Source organism: Cyrtonyx montezumae, unplaced genomic scaffold, assembly GCF_038088225.1.
Source record: "Cyrtonyx montezumae isolate F1298 unplaced genomic scaffold, pur_monq_1.0 scaffold_25, whole genome shotgun sequence".
NCBI lineage: Eukaryota > Metazoa > Chordata > Aves > Galliformes > Odontophoridae > Cyrtonyx > Cyrtonyx montezumae.
Window position 1 is genome coordinate 12565088 of NW_027071992.1, and position 14834 is coordinate 12579921.

Here is a 14834-nt window from a genome sequence, read left to right on the forward strand (position 1 = left end):
CTGGAGTAATCATTCTGCCACATTTACCACACAATACAGCATATGGTAACAGTTATCAGAGCTTAAATTTCAGGATCAGTTAAGTTTCAAATATTTAGCATTAGGCTTACGTTTTTCATTCAAGAAAATTTCTGCATTCTTTTTAGGAACATTACATGTTCCGTCCTATGCAAGTCCTTTTCAAATCTCACACAGCATTCTACTCACTCATCAAGGTGAATGAACTTAATCATTTAACATTTTTTCCTCTTCCAAAATACCTTACACTTTCCAACCTATGTAGACTCTTACAATGCTTACATCTGTACTTCAATGTTAGCAATATCCTCATTGTTGGAAGTCATGGAAAATGAAAATTTTCCTACTCAATTTACAGTGTGGTATTTAAATAGGAGATTTTTAAATAGGAGATTTCAAGTGCAAGAGAAAAAGTCTTCAGCTCTAAATCTAGAACCTGTCTCATTAATCCTTTGCTTGATCTTTGCCGTTTACTAATATACACCTCAGAAGTGTCAGCTTATAAGATAGTAAGATCTGTATGACAACAGAAAATGCTGAGGAGCAGCAAAGAAAAACTGTTACATATTGCCTTAGCTTTACTCCTTACACTTGAATTACTCTAGAATCATTACTAAAGACAAACTGTAATTGTACAGATTTTCAGTAAAATCAAGGTATATTTTTCCAACTTCAATTACTTACTAAGATAAATACACAAACTTAGTCAGAAATTAATTCAAATACACAGTTTTAAAATCAAATCAAGAATCCCATAAATTGGCTTTCAGAAGGGAAATAAAAGATAATTTATCAAAATACCCAGTAGTTATTTCAGTGCTTACACTAATACAATCACTTCTAGAAGATGTCAAGATATATACCTCAATATCATTATCAAATGCAAAGTAAGGCATAGATACCACATACGTAGTCCCTATGTGTTTAAGGGTCTGGTACTAGCAACAAACATAAAGAACATAGATATAATTGATAAATTATTGAAAATTCTTACCACTTTGTACCCCATATCTGTTTTGCATGCTTTTCTCCCTGAAAACATTAGGATTCCTTGCCAGGATAGCTTGCAGCAAAACTGGTGTATCTCCTTCTGGATCATCACTGCCAAGGTTATCTTTCAGTTCTCTATGATTATGGAAGAAAGCAAATAAAGAATGAAATATATTTTCAAATTTTAATAAATGACTGTCAGATAAAAAAAATGCTAAGATGAATGAAAAAATTGCACTGCTAAAATAAAGAAATTAAAAAAGAAGTCTGCAAAGCACTGCTCCTTCCCTGTCTTTTTTTTTTCTTTTTATCTCTTTTTTTAAAGATTAGAAGAAATTCTTACAATTCTTCAAAATTATTTTGTTACTAAGCACATATATCCACAGTTACCAGTTTCAAACACTTATGAAATATCTAATCCCCACTTTCATATCTTGATCTTATCCACTGATGAAGAACTCTTTGGATAACATCAAGAAAGTAGTCTAAGAATGAAAATAAGGTATGCATGAATACATAACATTCAGGTTGTGTGTTTTATTTTAAAAATGGAAAATGGCATATCAATTCCCTCTGAAGTACTGAAAATGTAATAGATTTTCTTTAAATACATCTATGTTTGAATTTTTTGTTTGTTTCAAAGACTTTTAATGGTTACTTCCAGTTGATCAAGATAACTTATTAGAATATGTAGGAAAAAAAACAATGCTGTCAACATAAGGCAATTCAACGGACATCATGCAAAAGGAAACAAAATATTCACAAACAAAAAGCAGATACTTACTAATTATTTTAATATTAAAGTTCCAAAACTAAATCAGAATTGACATGGGTCTTACATGATTATCAACAAAATTCTTCTTGTGTAATTTCTAATACATCATACATTTTTCAGCTAACTGGAACATAAATAAGTCAAGAACCATCAAAATCACAAAGTCTAAACTCTAACTAGCATTATGAAACAAGTAGTAGATTCCCACCCCCCCAACCCCTCCCCAAAAAATAAATAGAATGAAGTTATACTTCAGAGGTACGTGAAACAGTTGACTCCTACACAGCGGAAATCTGCTAAACAAACTTAATAAAAGTCCTCCAAATCCCAATGTTCAGATTCTTACATCCCTCTCAATACAGTCCATTTTAATTTCAAGGAATAAGGACAGTGATGGCATGTAGCTGATGTTCAAAATACATACATGTGATCTGTTGACACCTGATTGAGACTGTGGATGAGCTGTGAAACCAGATTTTCATCCCTGCATGCCAGAAGGCAGTTCACCTCTTCAGCTATTCGTCCATTGAAGAGCAGGCTTTTTGTGGTTGTAGCAGGTAAAGGTGATGGAAGAGGCAGCTGGTTCAAAACTGTTATCAGAAGAGACAAAGAAGTTCAGAAACATTTCACAGAACACAATCACACAGAAATTACTCCCTTATTTGATTAATTAAAAAAAGCCCTGATAAATATATTTAAAATATCAGGCCATTCACAGTTTATTCTTTTCCTGCTGTACTCATTTCTATGCAAGCTGTCTTCTCAAGTGAAGGCAAATGTTGTTGGTTGGTATGACTGTGATAATTCACTCAAAACATCTATTCACAAATCTAGTTAAAAGGATTTAACTGTTTAATGAAAAACACTCATGTTTCAATTGGATTACAAGTAAACATAATAAATTTACTGAGGGCATTCTTACATCTACATGCCTAAGAAAGAAGTATATCAAATAACTAGCCATGACCAGGTGACAAGTAGGGCTCTAGGAGAAGTGTAAGACGGAAAGAACAAAACATTAGCTTTACAAATTAGATTCTCAAATGAGTCCAAGAAAACAAGTTGAACCTGATTACCCAAACTTACTAAGCTGGAGGATGAAAGTTTCAGTTGAACAATCAGAAATAGCTTCAAAAAGGAACAACTTAAATACATTCTTTTGGGTCTTCTACTATATACTTGGAAATCCTCAAGAAGAAAAAGGAGGGGCAGACGCCAATTGTTTTTGTTTTATTTTTTTCCCAATATAACATATATAATCACTGTATGTTGAAATAAATACACTGTAATTGAAATAAAATGGATATTAAGAATTTCTTATATTAATTGTACAATACTACCCTGAATACGGCAGAAAAGAAAAAACAAGATCAGCAAAATACCCTCATTTATTCCAACAGAATAAATTTCAGCTAGTGAGCTGAGCCTACTCTACTGTCTCTAGTCATCAAGTTCTGCACGTTCCATAGGACAGTGTGCCCTGCCCACTCTAGCTCCTTCTTTCCATACAGAAAAGCAAAGAAACAAAAAAACCCAGAAAAACAGGGGAAGTAGTGACAAGTCATTATTTTTACCTTCTCACAAGTCTCTAAACCTTATATGAAAATTACAGATAAAAGCAATAAACACACTTAAGCACAGGGTCCAGTGCCATCTAAACTAGTTCAGTGTTCCAAAAACCCTTGTGGGAGGGAGTTTGACTTCTACTAGTTTTAACTTCTAGTAGTTACATATTTTGTTTTTCCATAAAATCTTGTCTGTAAATCACAGAACCATCATAGAATTGCCTGGGTTGAAAAGGACTCTCACTTGGCAGGGTCACCAATCACTTGGCAGGGTCACCAATCACTTGACCAGGCTGTTTGGAGCCACATCCAGCGTTGCCTTGAATGACTCCAGGGATGGGGCATCCACAGCCTCTCTGGGCAACCTGTTCCAGTGCATCACCAGCCTCTCAGTAAAAAACTTCCTCCTAACATCCAGCCTAAATCTCCTGTTTAAAACCATTCCTCATTGCTAACCCATGTTAACAGTTGTACTCCCTTCTGTTTATATGCTCCCTTCAAGTACAGGGAGGTCACTATGAGGTCTCCCAGGACCTTCTCTTCTCCAGGCTGAACAGGCTCGGTTCCCTCAACCTTTCTTCACAGTAGAGGTACTCCAGCCCTCTGGTCTCTTTAGCGGCCCTCCTCCGGACCCATTCCAAGAGTTCCAGCTCGTGCTGGAGGCCCGAGGCCTGGATTCAGTACTCCAGAGATGAGTAGAGGGGGACAATCACCTCCCTCTCCCTGCTGGTCACCCCTTTTTTAATGAACTCCAGGATATAGCTGGACTTCAGGCTGAAAGCACACACTGCTGCCCAGCTTGTCATCCACCAGGACCCCCAAATCTTTCTCTGCAGGGCTGCTCTCCAGGAGTTCTTCCACTGGCCTGTATAAAAACCTGGGATTGCCCCAGCTCAAGTACAACACCTTGCACTTGGCCTTGTTGAATCCCATTATGCTCACACGGGCCCATTCCTCCAGCCTGTCCGGGTCCCTCTGGATGGCTTCCCTTCCCAGCATTGTATCAACTATACCACTCAGCTAGGTGTCATCCGCAGACTTATGGTCTACCATTAGCTATGCAGAAACAAGTATACATATGCATATGCTTACGTAAGTAGCATCTTACAATTTGACATTTTAGAGCAGAAAAACGCGCAAAAAAAAAATCTGATTTTTTTTTCTCAAAAACATCGGTTTTAGTTTGTGTTGTTCTTTGTTTGCACGTTATTGAATTAGGAAAACTCAGTTTTGGGGTATATAAGTTCAGCTGCTCTTAGAAAGTTTTTTTTTCCAAATTTCAACAGTATAATAATAATTCATTTCCTTTAAATGCATTTTGTTCATCTCATGTATTTTAAGATAGCACACACACCTGATCTGCTCCATACACAGGCTAAACAATCACAAAAGAGGCCTCATAGGTCAAGATGCTTATTTTCATTATAGCAGCCCTTTTCATCTAATTATTAGAGCAACTCAAACAAAACTGAGGAAATGTTTCAAATACAGCTCCACAGTTATCTTTAGTTGAATGTATGTTTTATAAAGAGGTCTTCTGTCATTCTTGTGTTTTTTCTTTATTTGTAGGGTAGCCACATATGTTTCTGACACATAAATTCTGAATTATTTAAGTGCCAGAATTACATAATATTGCATTGTTTTGTATATAACCTAGATTTTATTACATTAAAATTAGCATTATTTTATTTGAAAATAAGTTACAGGTTAAGTTAAAAATTCAAGAGTACTTACGGTCTGTAAGACTAGCAATCCCTGCAAGAGTAGTGATGGGAACATGAGGCATATCCCCATTCATCCTGAAGTTCTGGGATGGTAGTGCCTACACAGATATTTTAGTTCAGGTGCCAGCTATCATTACTTCCCATCTCCCAAGCACTGAAAAATTAAAAAGAAAAAAAAAAAAGGTAAATTATAATGTTAATCATACTTTGAATAATATATATGAAATGTAAACCTTATGGCCTCAGTTGCATAGTAAGAAAATTCTGTCAAGAGTAGGTAGAACAACGTTAATTTCAAAATTAAATGGCATAAAGCAGTCAACAATCTGACATCAAAAGCAAAGCGTTCCTGCAAAAATGCTGCAAAATAAGGCCAACAAAACATTTTCTCAGGTTATACAATACCAAGAGTCAATATCTGATTATTAGAAGTACAAAGTATCAAAACAGCCAACGAATTTTACACCTTATTTTGAAAGAAAATTCATAAACTGAAAAATTGATAGCAAAATTTTTATTGCATTTTACTGCAGTGGAGAGCACACAATCTCTAACCTGTTAAAGGAATGAACTGCTACATTCACTTCTCTACTTTGGAAAAGAAAGTACTTCTCATAGAAGAGGTGGCTACCAAAAATAAGAACAATAATATGCAGACATAAAATGAAGGAAACAATGTGAAAAATGCAAAATCTTAAGATTATTTTCAAAGAAGTATCTACTTGAGAAATATTCTGAAAACTTTTGTGGCAAAACTACTGCTAACAACTGTATCCCCACTCCACAAAAAAGAAAAGGCTTAGTCCCATTAAAAGAATTTTATTTACTGAAAAATGGTACAGTTTGCATTCCACAAAAGCATAAGTATTTGCTAACTGAGTTTTCCCTAGGTAAAGATCCCATGATTTTTGTAAATTATATACACAACACATAAAATAGTAAAGATCAGACACTTACTTAATAATCCATACTCCCTTTTTGTGTCACACCAACAGCAATATATAAGAAAATCTTACTAATAAATACACAGAGATTTCAAGCAAGACAAGAATACCACATGCTATAAAGTTTAAGAGCCACTGAAGTTAACTTTCCATTTTCCCTACCTAGACAAAACTTCATTATTTAAAAAAAAAATTCAATGAGGTTAGAGTTGACTTTCTTCGCTGCACCTGCTCCAGTCTCATTATTACCAATAAGTTATATTTGTTTATTAAAAATATAGCTTATTAGAGGGGTGAAATCTAGCTAAAGAAATGGTTGCAGATAGATACACTGTGTAGTTTGAATTTTCAGGTTATTTGGTTTGCTTTTAACCAGTAGAAAGCAGTCTTCACACACCCAGTGTAGTTTCAAATATGAATTGAGGCTCTTTACCAGCAACTAACATCAATTCATGTAGAATTTCAGGGGCTTCTTAGTTCCATAAATGAAGTTTTCTTTTAAAAACAAACTTACAACCTTATTTGTCCCATGATGAGTCTACAACAGCAAACCCACAAGAGCTACTAATACTAATACTAGTTCACCCATGTCTGTATCATTGGAAATCCAGCAAACAACACTGAAGCAAGAAAAAAAAAGTTATCACTTCCTGATTGTCTGGGAAAAGCATAAACATCAGAGGCAGTCACTATTAATAAGAGTTCTTTCGTGGCATTGCTGCCACAGTAATTAAATTAGTTAGATATTCAGTGGGAAGAATTCATCCAGACTGTTGAATTAGAAACCTTCTCCACAGCTACACAATTTGAAATGTGAACTGGTAAAGTTCAGACCTAAGACTGCAGCACACTTAGAATAGTCAGGGGAGGAGCAAACACTCTTTGTAAGAGAGCAAATGGAGCTAGTTTGTTTATCTAAAAAAGAAACGATCAAGAAGGAATGTGGTTTCTTCATATACATAGCAGATAAATATGATTGTAAAGGAAGAAAGCTAAAAACCAGTACTGATACAACAATAAATAGAGGCATGAATACAAGCAAGCAAGAAGGTAATCCAAACATAGCTTCTCACCAGCAGAGCAAACTTCTGAAAAAGCCTTCTCCTTAGAAAAGCAGTAGACTTTAACATCTTAAATTAAAGATGGATCATGCACATGTTAGAGAAAGGACAGGATGTGGTTGCCTACCTCAGCAAGCAACTAAGCATAGTGATTCAAGAATATTCTTAGAGCACTATGTTTCTGTAAGTACAATGGTGTGAATAAACAGATGAGATGAAAAAAAGACACACATACACACAAAAAAAAAAGACAGATGGGATTAAGTGATGAGACTAGTTTATACAACAAACTCAGTGTGAAGAAACCATATGGGAATATCTGAGTCCAAAGACTGAATTTGTTATACTACGCGCAAAATTGAAATTTATACAACTGGCAAAAAATAAAAATATAAAATAAAATGAAGTGAGACAGTTCCAGTACTGGAGACTGAAGTCCAGTGAAACTTTAATTACAATTAGATGTCAAACCAGGAATATAAGTAAAATCACTCATTTAAGGAATTTAAAATATCAATCAGGGTAGAAAAACATGACAACTCAAGAACAGTCTCTTGCATTCAAAGCACCAGAATAGCATACTATGATAAATGGTTTGACAGACGGACAAGGTTGTCTTGTTGTTGTTTCTTCCATTCCTGAACAACAAGAAATAAAAGTAATAAATTGTAGCAACCCACTATTAGTGAAGGAGAATCAAAACTTGACAATTATAGATAGCATTTCACATCATCATCATTATTTCACAATATCATTATGGTAGCTATTACTGGTGATATACAATTTCTGGCAGCAGATAGGAAAAAAAATGGAAGTGTACTGTCTGAGTTATGGAAATTCATGAACTGCTGTATTGTATAGCTTCTAAACAATTAATGAGAGTGTAGCAGTTCTAACAGAGAAGTACACATCCAATTTACATATATGCAGAGCACATCTTGCATATTCAGAATTTATTTAATTATTCTTGCTCTCCATAGGAAACAGAGAATATGTAAAAGTTATACCAGGGAGGAAGAAACTGCAGAGCACAAAGGAAGTGATACAAAGAACCCCTTAATGAGGGAAAACAGAGAAAGGGCAGCATGTATTAAGAATAACAGAGGAAAAGACATCATCATAAAACATAACAAAAAAAAGTGAATAAACATTCCAAAGAAAATTTCTAACAAAATGATAAATCTTAAGAGGTTCTTGCTTATTTGTTCTTAAAGGGGAAGATAAAGTTAATACATGGTTGATAGAACAGTCCATAAATAGAAAACACTGACTGCCTTCATTACCAACTATACCACACTGAAGGGGGTGAAGGGGTGTCAGAAGGAAGGAAAAGAAAGAAAATAGAAAAAAAAATAAACAAGCTGACTTTGTTCTGTTTCAATTCTTTTTTTTTTTCTCTTCCCAAATATTGTAGGATCTGACTTCCAAATAAAATAGTAGAACTCTGACTGCTGATTATTGTTCACAAAGTTCAAATCCTGCATTTATTATATGTTTCTCTTTGTTGAAATGTGTTCTGATCTCCCTTAACAAAAATAACAGGTTTTTCCATGGCTTAACTATGTTCATCCATGAGAGCACTGGAAAACAACAAGGAAGAAAGTTGTTTTATATACAGTACCACACATATCCAGTAGTAAGCTCAGTATGTAAACTCAGCTTAGGAACCAAACCCAGCATTCAGAATTAAACATACATGCTAATATATGTTTAAATATTTCATTTCTCATACTGTAGTAACTTTTAAACTACCTTTTTTTTTTTAACTTTTAAATCTTTAGATTTAAAAATCAAAACAACAGCAATGTACTTCGATATGGAGTGACAACACACTACTAAGAAGATTAAATATAATATGAACTGAATTAAAATTAAATTCTAAGAAGATATATGGTTTCCGGGTTTTTCTTCTCTTTTTTTTTAATCATTCCACTAAATAGAATATTTTGAATACATTACAACAAAATCTTTTAGATATTTTCACTCAAACTAAAAAGTTGTTTTCATTTCTTCTATGTGCAGCAGAACAGTATTGGTATAACCACAGCACCATGACTAGAGCTGATGTCTGCAACTGCACCTCAAATTACAGCAGAACTCATGTATGAGCTACCTTTAATTTAAATGAGCAGTGAAGTTTTCCTTACCTTCTAAAAATCAGTAAACATGTTACAATAAAATATAGCCAGTTTAAACTTCCATGTTTTGCAATAAATTGATTTTCTCTTTAGCTACTCAGTTTATATGAATCGCTTCCAGCTATCAACCTGTAAGCTAGTGCCTAAAGAAAGAAAATATCACTTAGGAAATGAAGGGAGTCGAAAGGATCACCAATGAATTACCCTCTGGTTCCTACTCCCACAAGATACTGTGTCAGAATAAATAACAATGCATACCCACAAGAGGGCAGACCTCTGGCTTCCAAACCAGAGCTACAGTTTCATACAATGACACAAGGTCTATAGCAAGTTTCCTAGTCTAAACGCTTTCAAATATAGGAACGAATTAGTTCAAGTTCTCAGCATTAAATCCATCTTTTGAAAGTCAGCATCAGAACTAAACAGTAATTAATCACTGATGGAACTGTCTTACAGTTAAAAAAGTAATGCAAGGAACTCTAAAGCCACCTTAAATGAATCTAACTTTAACAACCACATGGGCATGGGTGAATAACAGATAAAAGGAGGAAGCGGTTGGAGGGTCAGAAATCAGAAAGACTCATTTTATAGCCCAATGAAAACACACCATCAGAAAAAGCAAGGTTTATACAGAACGGTCTCACCTACTATAATAAAACCTATGGAAGGGAAAAACAGGGTGGAGGGGAAATCAAATTTGAAAATACAGATACAAAAATACCAGAAGCACAGAATCAGATCAAATTCAGTGTTCTAGTGAAACCTGTGTTTGATTCAGAAAATTATCAACCAGTGGAACGTGAGGGATGCTGATAAACCAAATTAAGGAGTTTGAGACAGCAAATGTCTACTATCTATCTAATATAATTTCTAAGTCAGTGTCAACTGTGTTTTCCTAAAACAATTCCAGTAATAGCTGTTCAAATCACTACAAATAACTGATATGAAAACAGCTGTAGGGAATGTAGTGTACTGAGCCAATTGCAGGGATATATGCTTCTGTATATAGAGCTACTTTCAGCAAAAACACTACAGCAATCAGCTTTTTCCTGTTACTGCAACCACCATGCATTGCTCAGAGGCCTGTGCTGCCCAAGTGCTGTTAACTACAACACCACCACTGTACATGATGTCAAACATCAATAAAGCCAATGGAAGCACCTGCTCTATGAGAGAACTGTGGATACAAGGACAGGGTTCTTAACATAATAAAACAAACAAACAAAATACATTACTGAAAACCAGACGAAGCCATGAGCAGAGAATAAATTCTGCAGGTAGTCTGCAGCATCCATGAGCTAAACTACATGAACATATAGCAGGAAACATTAAACATTTTTTTACCACCTTGCAATTAAAAAGAGTAAAAATTCAGAACAGTTTCCTGAAAAGGAGAAGCAAGTCCCCAGCAACATTAGGACCTTTTCTGTTTAAGTCATTTCCTTCTTTTAAACACAGGAAACTTTTCCCATTCATTCGTTTTAATTTATATAAAGCATTCTGCACTTAAAAACAACATCTCAAATATTTAATTCAGATTCATTCTAATTAAGAACTGAAAAGGAGCAGATATTGAGTCCTTCATATATTAAAATTTAAAAACTAAGCGAAAGCCTATTCACTTGGCAAGGTATTGACTCAAAAAATTGTAGAAAAAACAAATGATATTTATACAGCATTAATCAACATGTGGAGCCCAATAGCAGAAAAAAAAGAAAGTAAAAGTTCTACAAGTATTGATTTTCACAGAAAATGCCCAATGCATGGAGCTAAAATAACCTAGAGCACTGCTCCATATGTATGGGAACTGTTGAATCACAGCCTGAACCACTGATTGATCACCTGAGGCGAGCACAGAGTCAGCTGCAGGGGCACAGGTGAAGGCAATGTACCTGTGTGACTGGAAGGGGTGGAGTCTGGCTCCACCTCTCCCAGACCCCATTTAAGGGCTGACCACCACCAGGGAAGGTTCTCTTCTTGGAGTCAGTGGTGAGCCTCAACCATTGTAAAAGGTGAGACATCCTTTACTTACCAGCAGTCTGCATACCATCTCTATAAAATTTTACAGAAATATGCCATCCTCTGCAATACCTCCATCTGAGTTCTTTTCTTTAGAACTATCTGCCCTACACCATAAGAATGTATTTACCCCTATTTTGTTGGAGAAATGAGGCAAGATAAGCCTTTGTGAAGACCATTTTCTGTTAAGTAAATCAGTTGTTGTCTTAAAACGTGAGACTTAAAAATGGAAGTGAATGGAACAATAATCTTGCTCCTGGATCCAAAATGGGATACTATTGGCTCTTACTGATAATGCACACCTAAACCAAAGAATTGACGTGCTTTAAAAGCTAAACTGTTCCTAAACAAGCAAGCAACACTTTATTTTCTGCAGGCATAATTACTTTAAGAGCTATTAGACATAACATTGGTCAGTTATGTTCATCAGCTCAGCAAAACAAACCAGATTAAACTTCTTTAAGGAAGAATTCATTTGTTTAGGGAGTTTAATACTGGTCTTCTGGTAGTAGATTTATGAATATCTTAGAGAGCTTCTTCCTTAATGTGAAAGATTTGGACACCATCTGGAGCTACTACTCTTGTCCTTTGGAAGCAAACACAGAGTTAAGATGTAAAAAAACATCTTCACTTGGAAGAACTCGTGATATAGCATAGCTGAGAAGTTTACATAGGAAAGATCTCAAAATTCTTCAGTAGCTCTTACATTTTATTTCCCACTTGCACCACATATTCCTTGTACAATTTTTACTGAAACTAACAAAGCACACTTATAACTGTACTTAAATGAGCATAGCACCTTCACTTGCTCAGAACATAAGAAACAGATGATATTAGATACAGTTCATAGATGTGTGTAACAGTAACATAAATTAAAATGGTTCTATAAGTCAGCTCCATCCAAGGGAGAGTACTTTAGGCTACAGAACACATCTCTGTTACCAAAATACTTGTGACAGAGGTATGAGAGAGAATGTAATGCCTTCTGGTTGTTTCCATGGGAACTACAATAGATACAAACAGCACAATAACACTTTTTGACAGAGGAAATTCTCAGCTAAAAAACACTATTTTTCAACGTATTCAATGCCACTATCTGCATTCTCACCACTGACAAACAAGAACCTGCATGCAGCACCTGTAAAAATCTGCCCCAGCAGAGGTGACCCACTGTCAATGCTGCTGAAATGCACCACCTATCTCCTCACTGTTTACATCCACTGCTTGGTCTCCATAAACACAGCTGCAAAATTTAATGAAATATTGGTGGAAAGGTTCAGCCTCTGCTGCTACATCACCAACACCCACCTCTGATGTCACGGACCAACATAATGAAACAGGAGGCATTACTTTCAGAGAAGCCTCAGTAATAACTTGTTTTCTTAATCTTTTCCTTTTATTCAAAAACTTTACTAAAACAGTAGTGGGGAGCAATAAACCTGTTGAGGCAGTAGTTAATTTTGCACAAGTCTTGCAGTCTATTTCTGCTTTTTTTTCAGATTTAGAAAACAAAATACCTATTAGCTTTTTACACACTAAGAAAACAGCTGTACAGCTAAAATATTCTTTAAACATCCACAGTATTAATAGAGAACTATTTATAAACATACTTAATGTAGTACATTTCAAAAGTAACTCACTGTCTTTCATACTGGAATTAATTCTGACCTTTAATATGTTATTCCCTTTGCCCAGTACTCATCCTGTTGCCTATTCTTCAGCTTAAGCTCCATACACATTTAGAATAGGTGTTCTACAACACTGGAGGTGGTAGAATGACTTTTATTTTTGAAGATATTAGTTACCTTCACTGTCTTTGAAATTTCCAGCCCTTGTAAATATATAACTGAAATGGACCAAAACTTTCAAACATTGTTTCAGTGCGGCACTTAGATAGAAACAAGTGTAATGATCATTTGGTAAAAGATGATTAAACAAATCAGTGTTTTTACTAATTCTGTGCAGAACCACAAAAACAAAACAAAAAAAAATATTTTGCAATATAATAGGACAGTAAAATGCCTAGCAGTGCAATTAGTTTTTGTAGTTAAACAGTATTCACTACACAAAACTTTCTGTTTGTTTAATTTTACAAGGGATATATTTCTTGTCCAACACACAAATTAAAAAAATGGACACTGAGATACAATATAAATACACTTCCTAACATCTAAAAACTTCACAAAATATTCATGGAATTTAACATTTTAATTAAAATTACTAATGTTACAAAAGTGCATTGCTTTGAAACAGTTAACAGGAGAGCAAAAGTAATCTTCTGACAAAATATGTGAGTGTCAGTGTTTAATAAGTAAAATAAATATATTAAGACTTCAAGCGTGTGCTGTGTGCTGCACTTTGGCCACAACAACCCCAGGCAATTCTACAGCCTTGGAGTGGCTAGAAGACTGAACAGAAGAAATGAAGCTGAGAGCGTTGGCTGACACTTGGCTACACACAAGCCAGAACTGTACCCAGGTGACCAAGAAGGCCAATGACATCTCAGCTTATGAAAGAAACAGTGCAGCCAGCAGGAGTAGGGAGGTGATAATCCCCTGGTACTTGGCTCTGGTGCACCTCAAAAACTGCATACAGTTTTGGGCTCTTCACTGCAAGAAAGACATCAAGGCCCTGGAGTATGTCCAGAGAGGCAGGTGAGGGGTCTGGAGCGCAGGTCTTATGGGGATTGTTCAGTCTGGATGAGGCTCAGGAAAGACCTTATTGTTCTCTACAACTACCTGAAAGGACATTGTGACACGGGTGAGGTTGGCCCCTTCTCCCATGTAATTAGCAATTGGACTAGTGGAGATGGCCTCAAGTTGCATTGGGTGAGGTTCAGGTTGGATATTAGGAAAAATTTCTTCTCTGAAAGCGTGGTCAGGAGTAGAACAGGCTGCCCTGGGGAAGTGGTTGAGACACCATCACTGGAGATGTTTAAGGAACACTTAGATGTTGTACTAAGGAGTCTAGAGGTAGGTGGATGGTTGCACTGGATGACCTTGAAGGTCTTTTCCAACCTTGGTGATTCCGTGATTCTATGACACTTCATCTCAATAACTGAATTTGGTGTTCATATCACAAAGTTGAGTATAAAATAAACTTTTCTTTTGGCACATACTATCCAATTTAGTAATCCTAAAAATGTAAAGATCCATGACTTCATGATAACAAAAGGCTGGCTATTGTCAGGAGGTTGTTAGGTTTTTTTTCCACCCCTTTTAAGAAAAGAAGCAAAAAACAAACCAGAACCCTCCAGACAGCCATACCTAACAACGTGATTAATAGAGAGATTGTCAACAACCATGTAAAATAGTATCACTGGTCAGCCAAGATATCACTTTTTTTCCCAACTGTGCAGACAGCTTTGTGACTAAAAGCTTCTTTTCATATGAACACTATAGTTTCCTAAACTTTTGGAACACAATGAACTCAAAGACATAGCATAGGAAAACAAATGAAGTCTACAGTTGGGATATTCAAATACACATACTCGAAGTTATTAGTAACCCCCAAGGCATGTACTAGATGTACTGCGTTGAAGTTACTGTTAAATCAAGCAGATGCTTACCAGCTTACCAGTAACACCTGGAGCTTGATGAT

The 14834-nt window shown here is 35.5% G+C and overlaps 1 protein-coding gene across 4 annotated transcripts in view; it reads right to left on the minus strand.

The window, feature by feature from the left end:
* NIPBL (NIPBL cohesin loading factor) overlaps positions 1-14834 on the minus strand; it is a 144207-nt gene that overhangs the window by 87729 nt on the left and 41644 nt on the right. For all 4 annotated transcript variants that reach the window (XM_065739970.1, XM_065739972.1, XM_065739968.1 and 1 more), the window contains exons 2-4: positions 5083-5226; positions 2208-2373; positions 1013-1143 (exon numbers count right to left, since the gene is read on the minus strand). In XM_065739970.1, the coding sequence (XP_065596042.1) occupies positions 1013-1143; positions 2208-2373; positions 5083-5146 (361 nt within the window). In that variant the 5' untranslated portion in view covers positions 5147-5226. The remainder of the gene's footprint in view (positions 1-1012; positions 1144-2207; positions 2374-5082; positions 5227-14834) is intronic.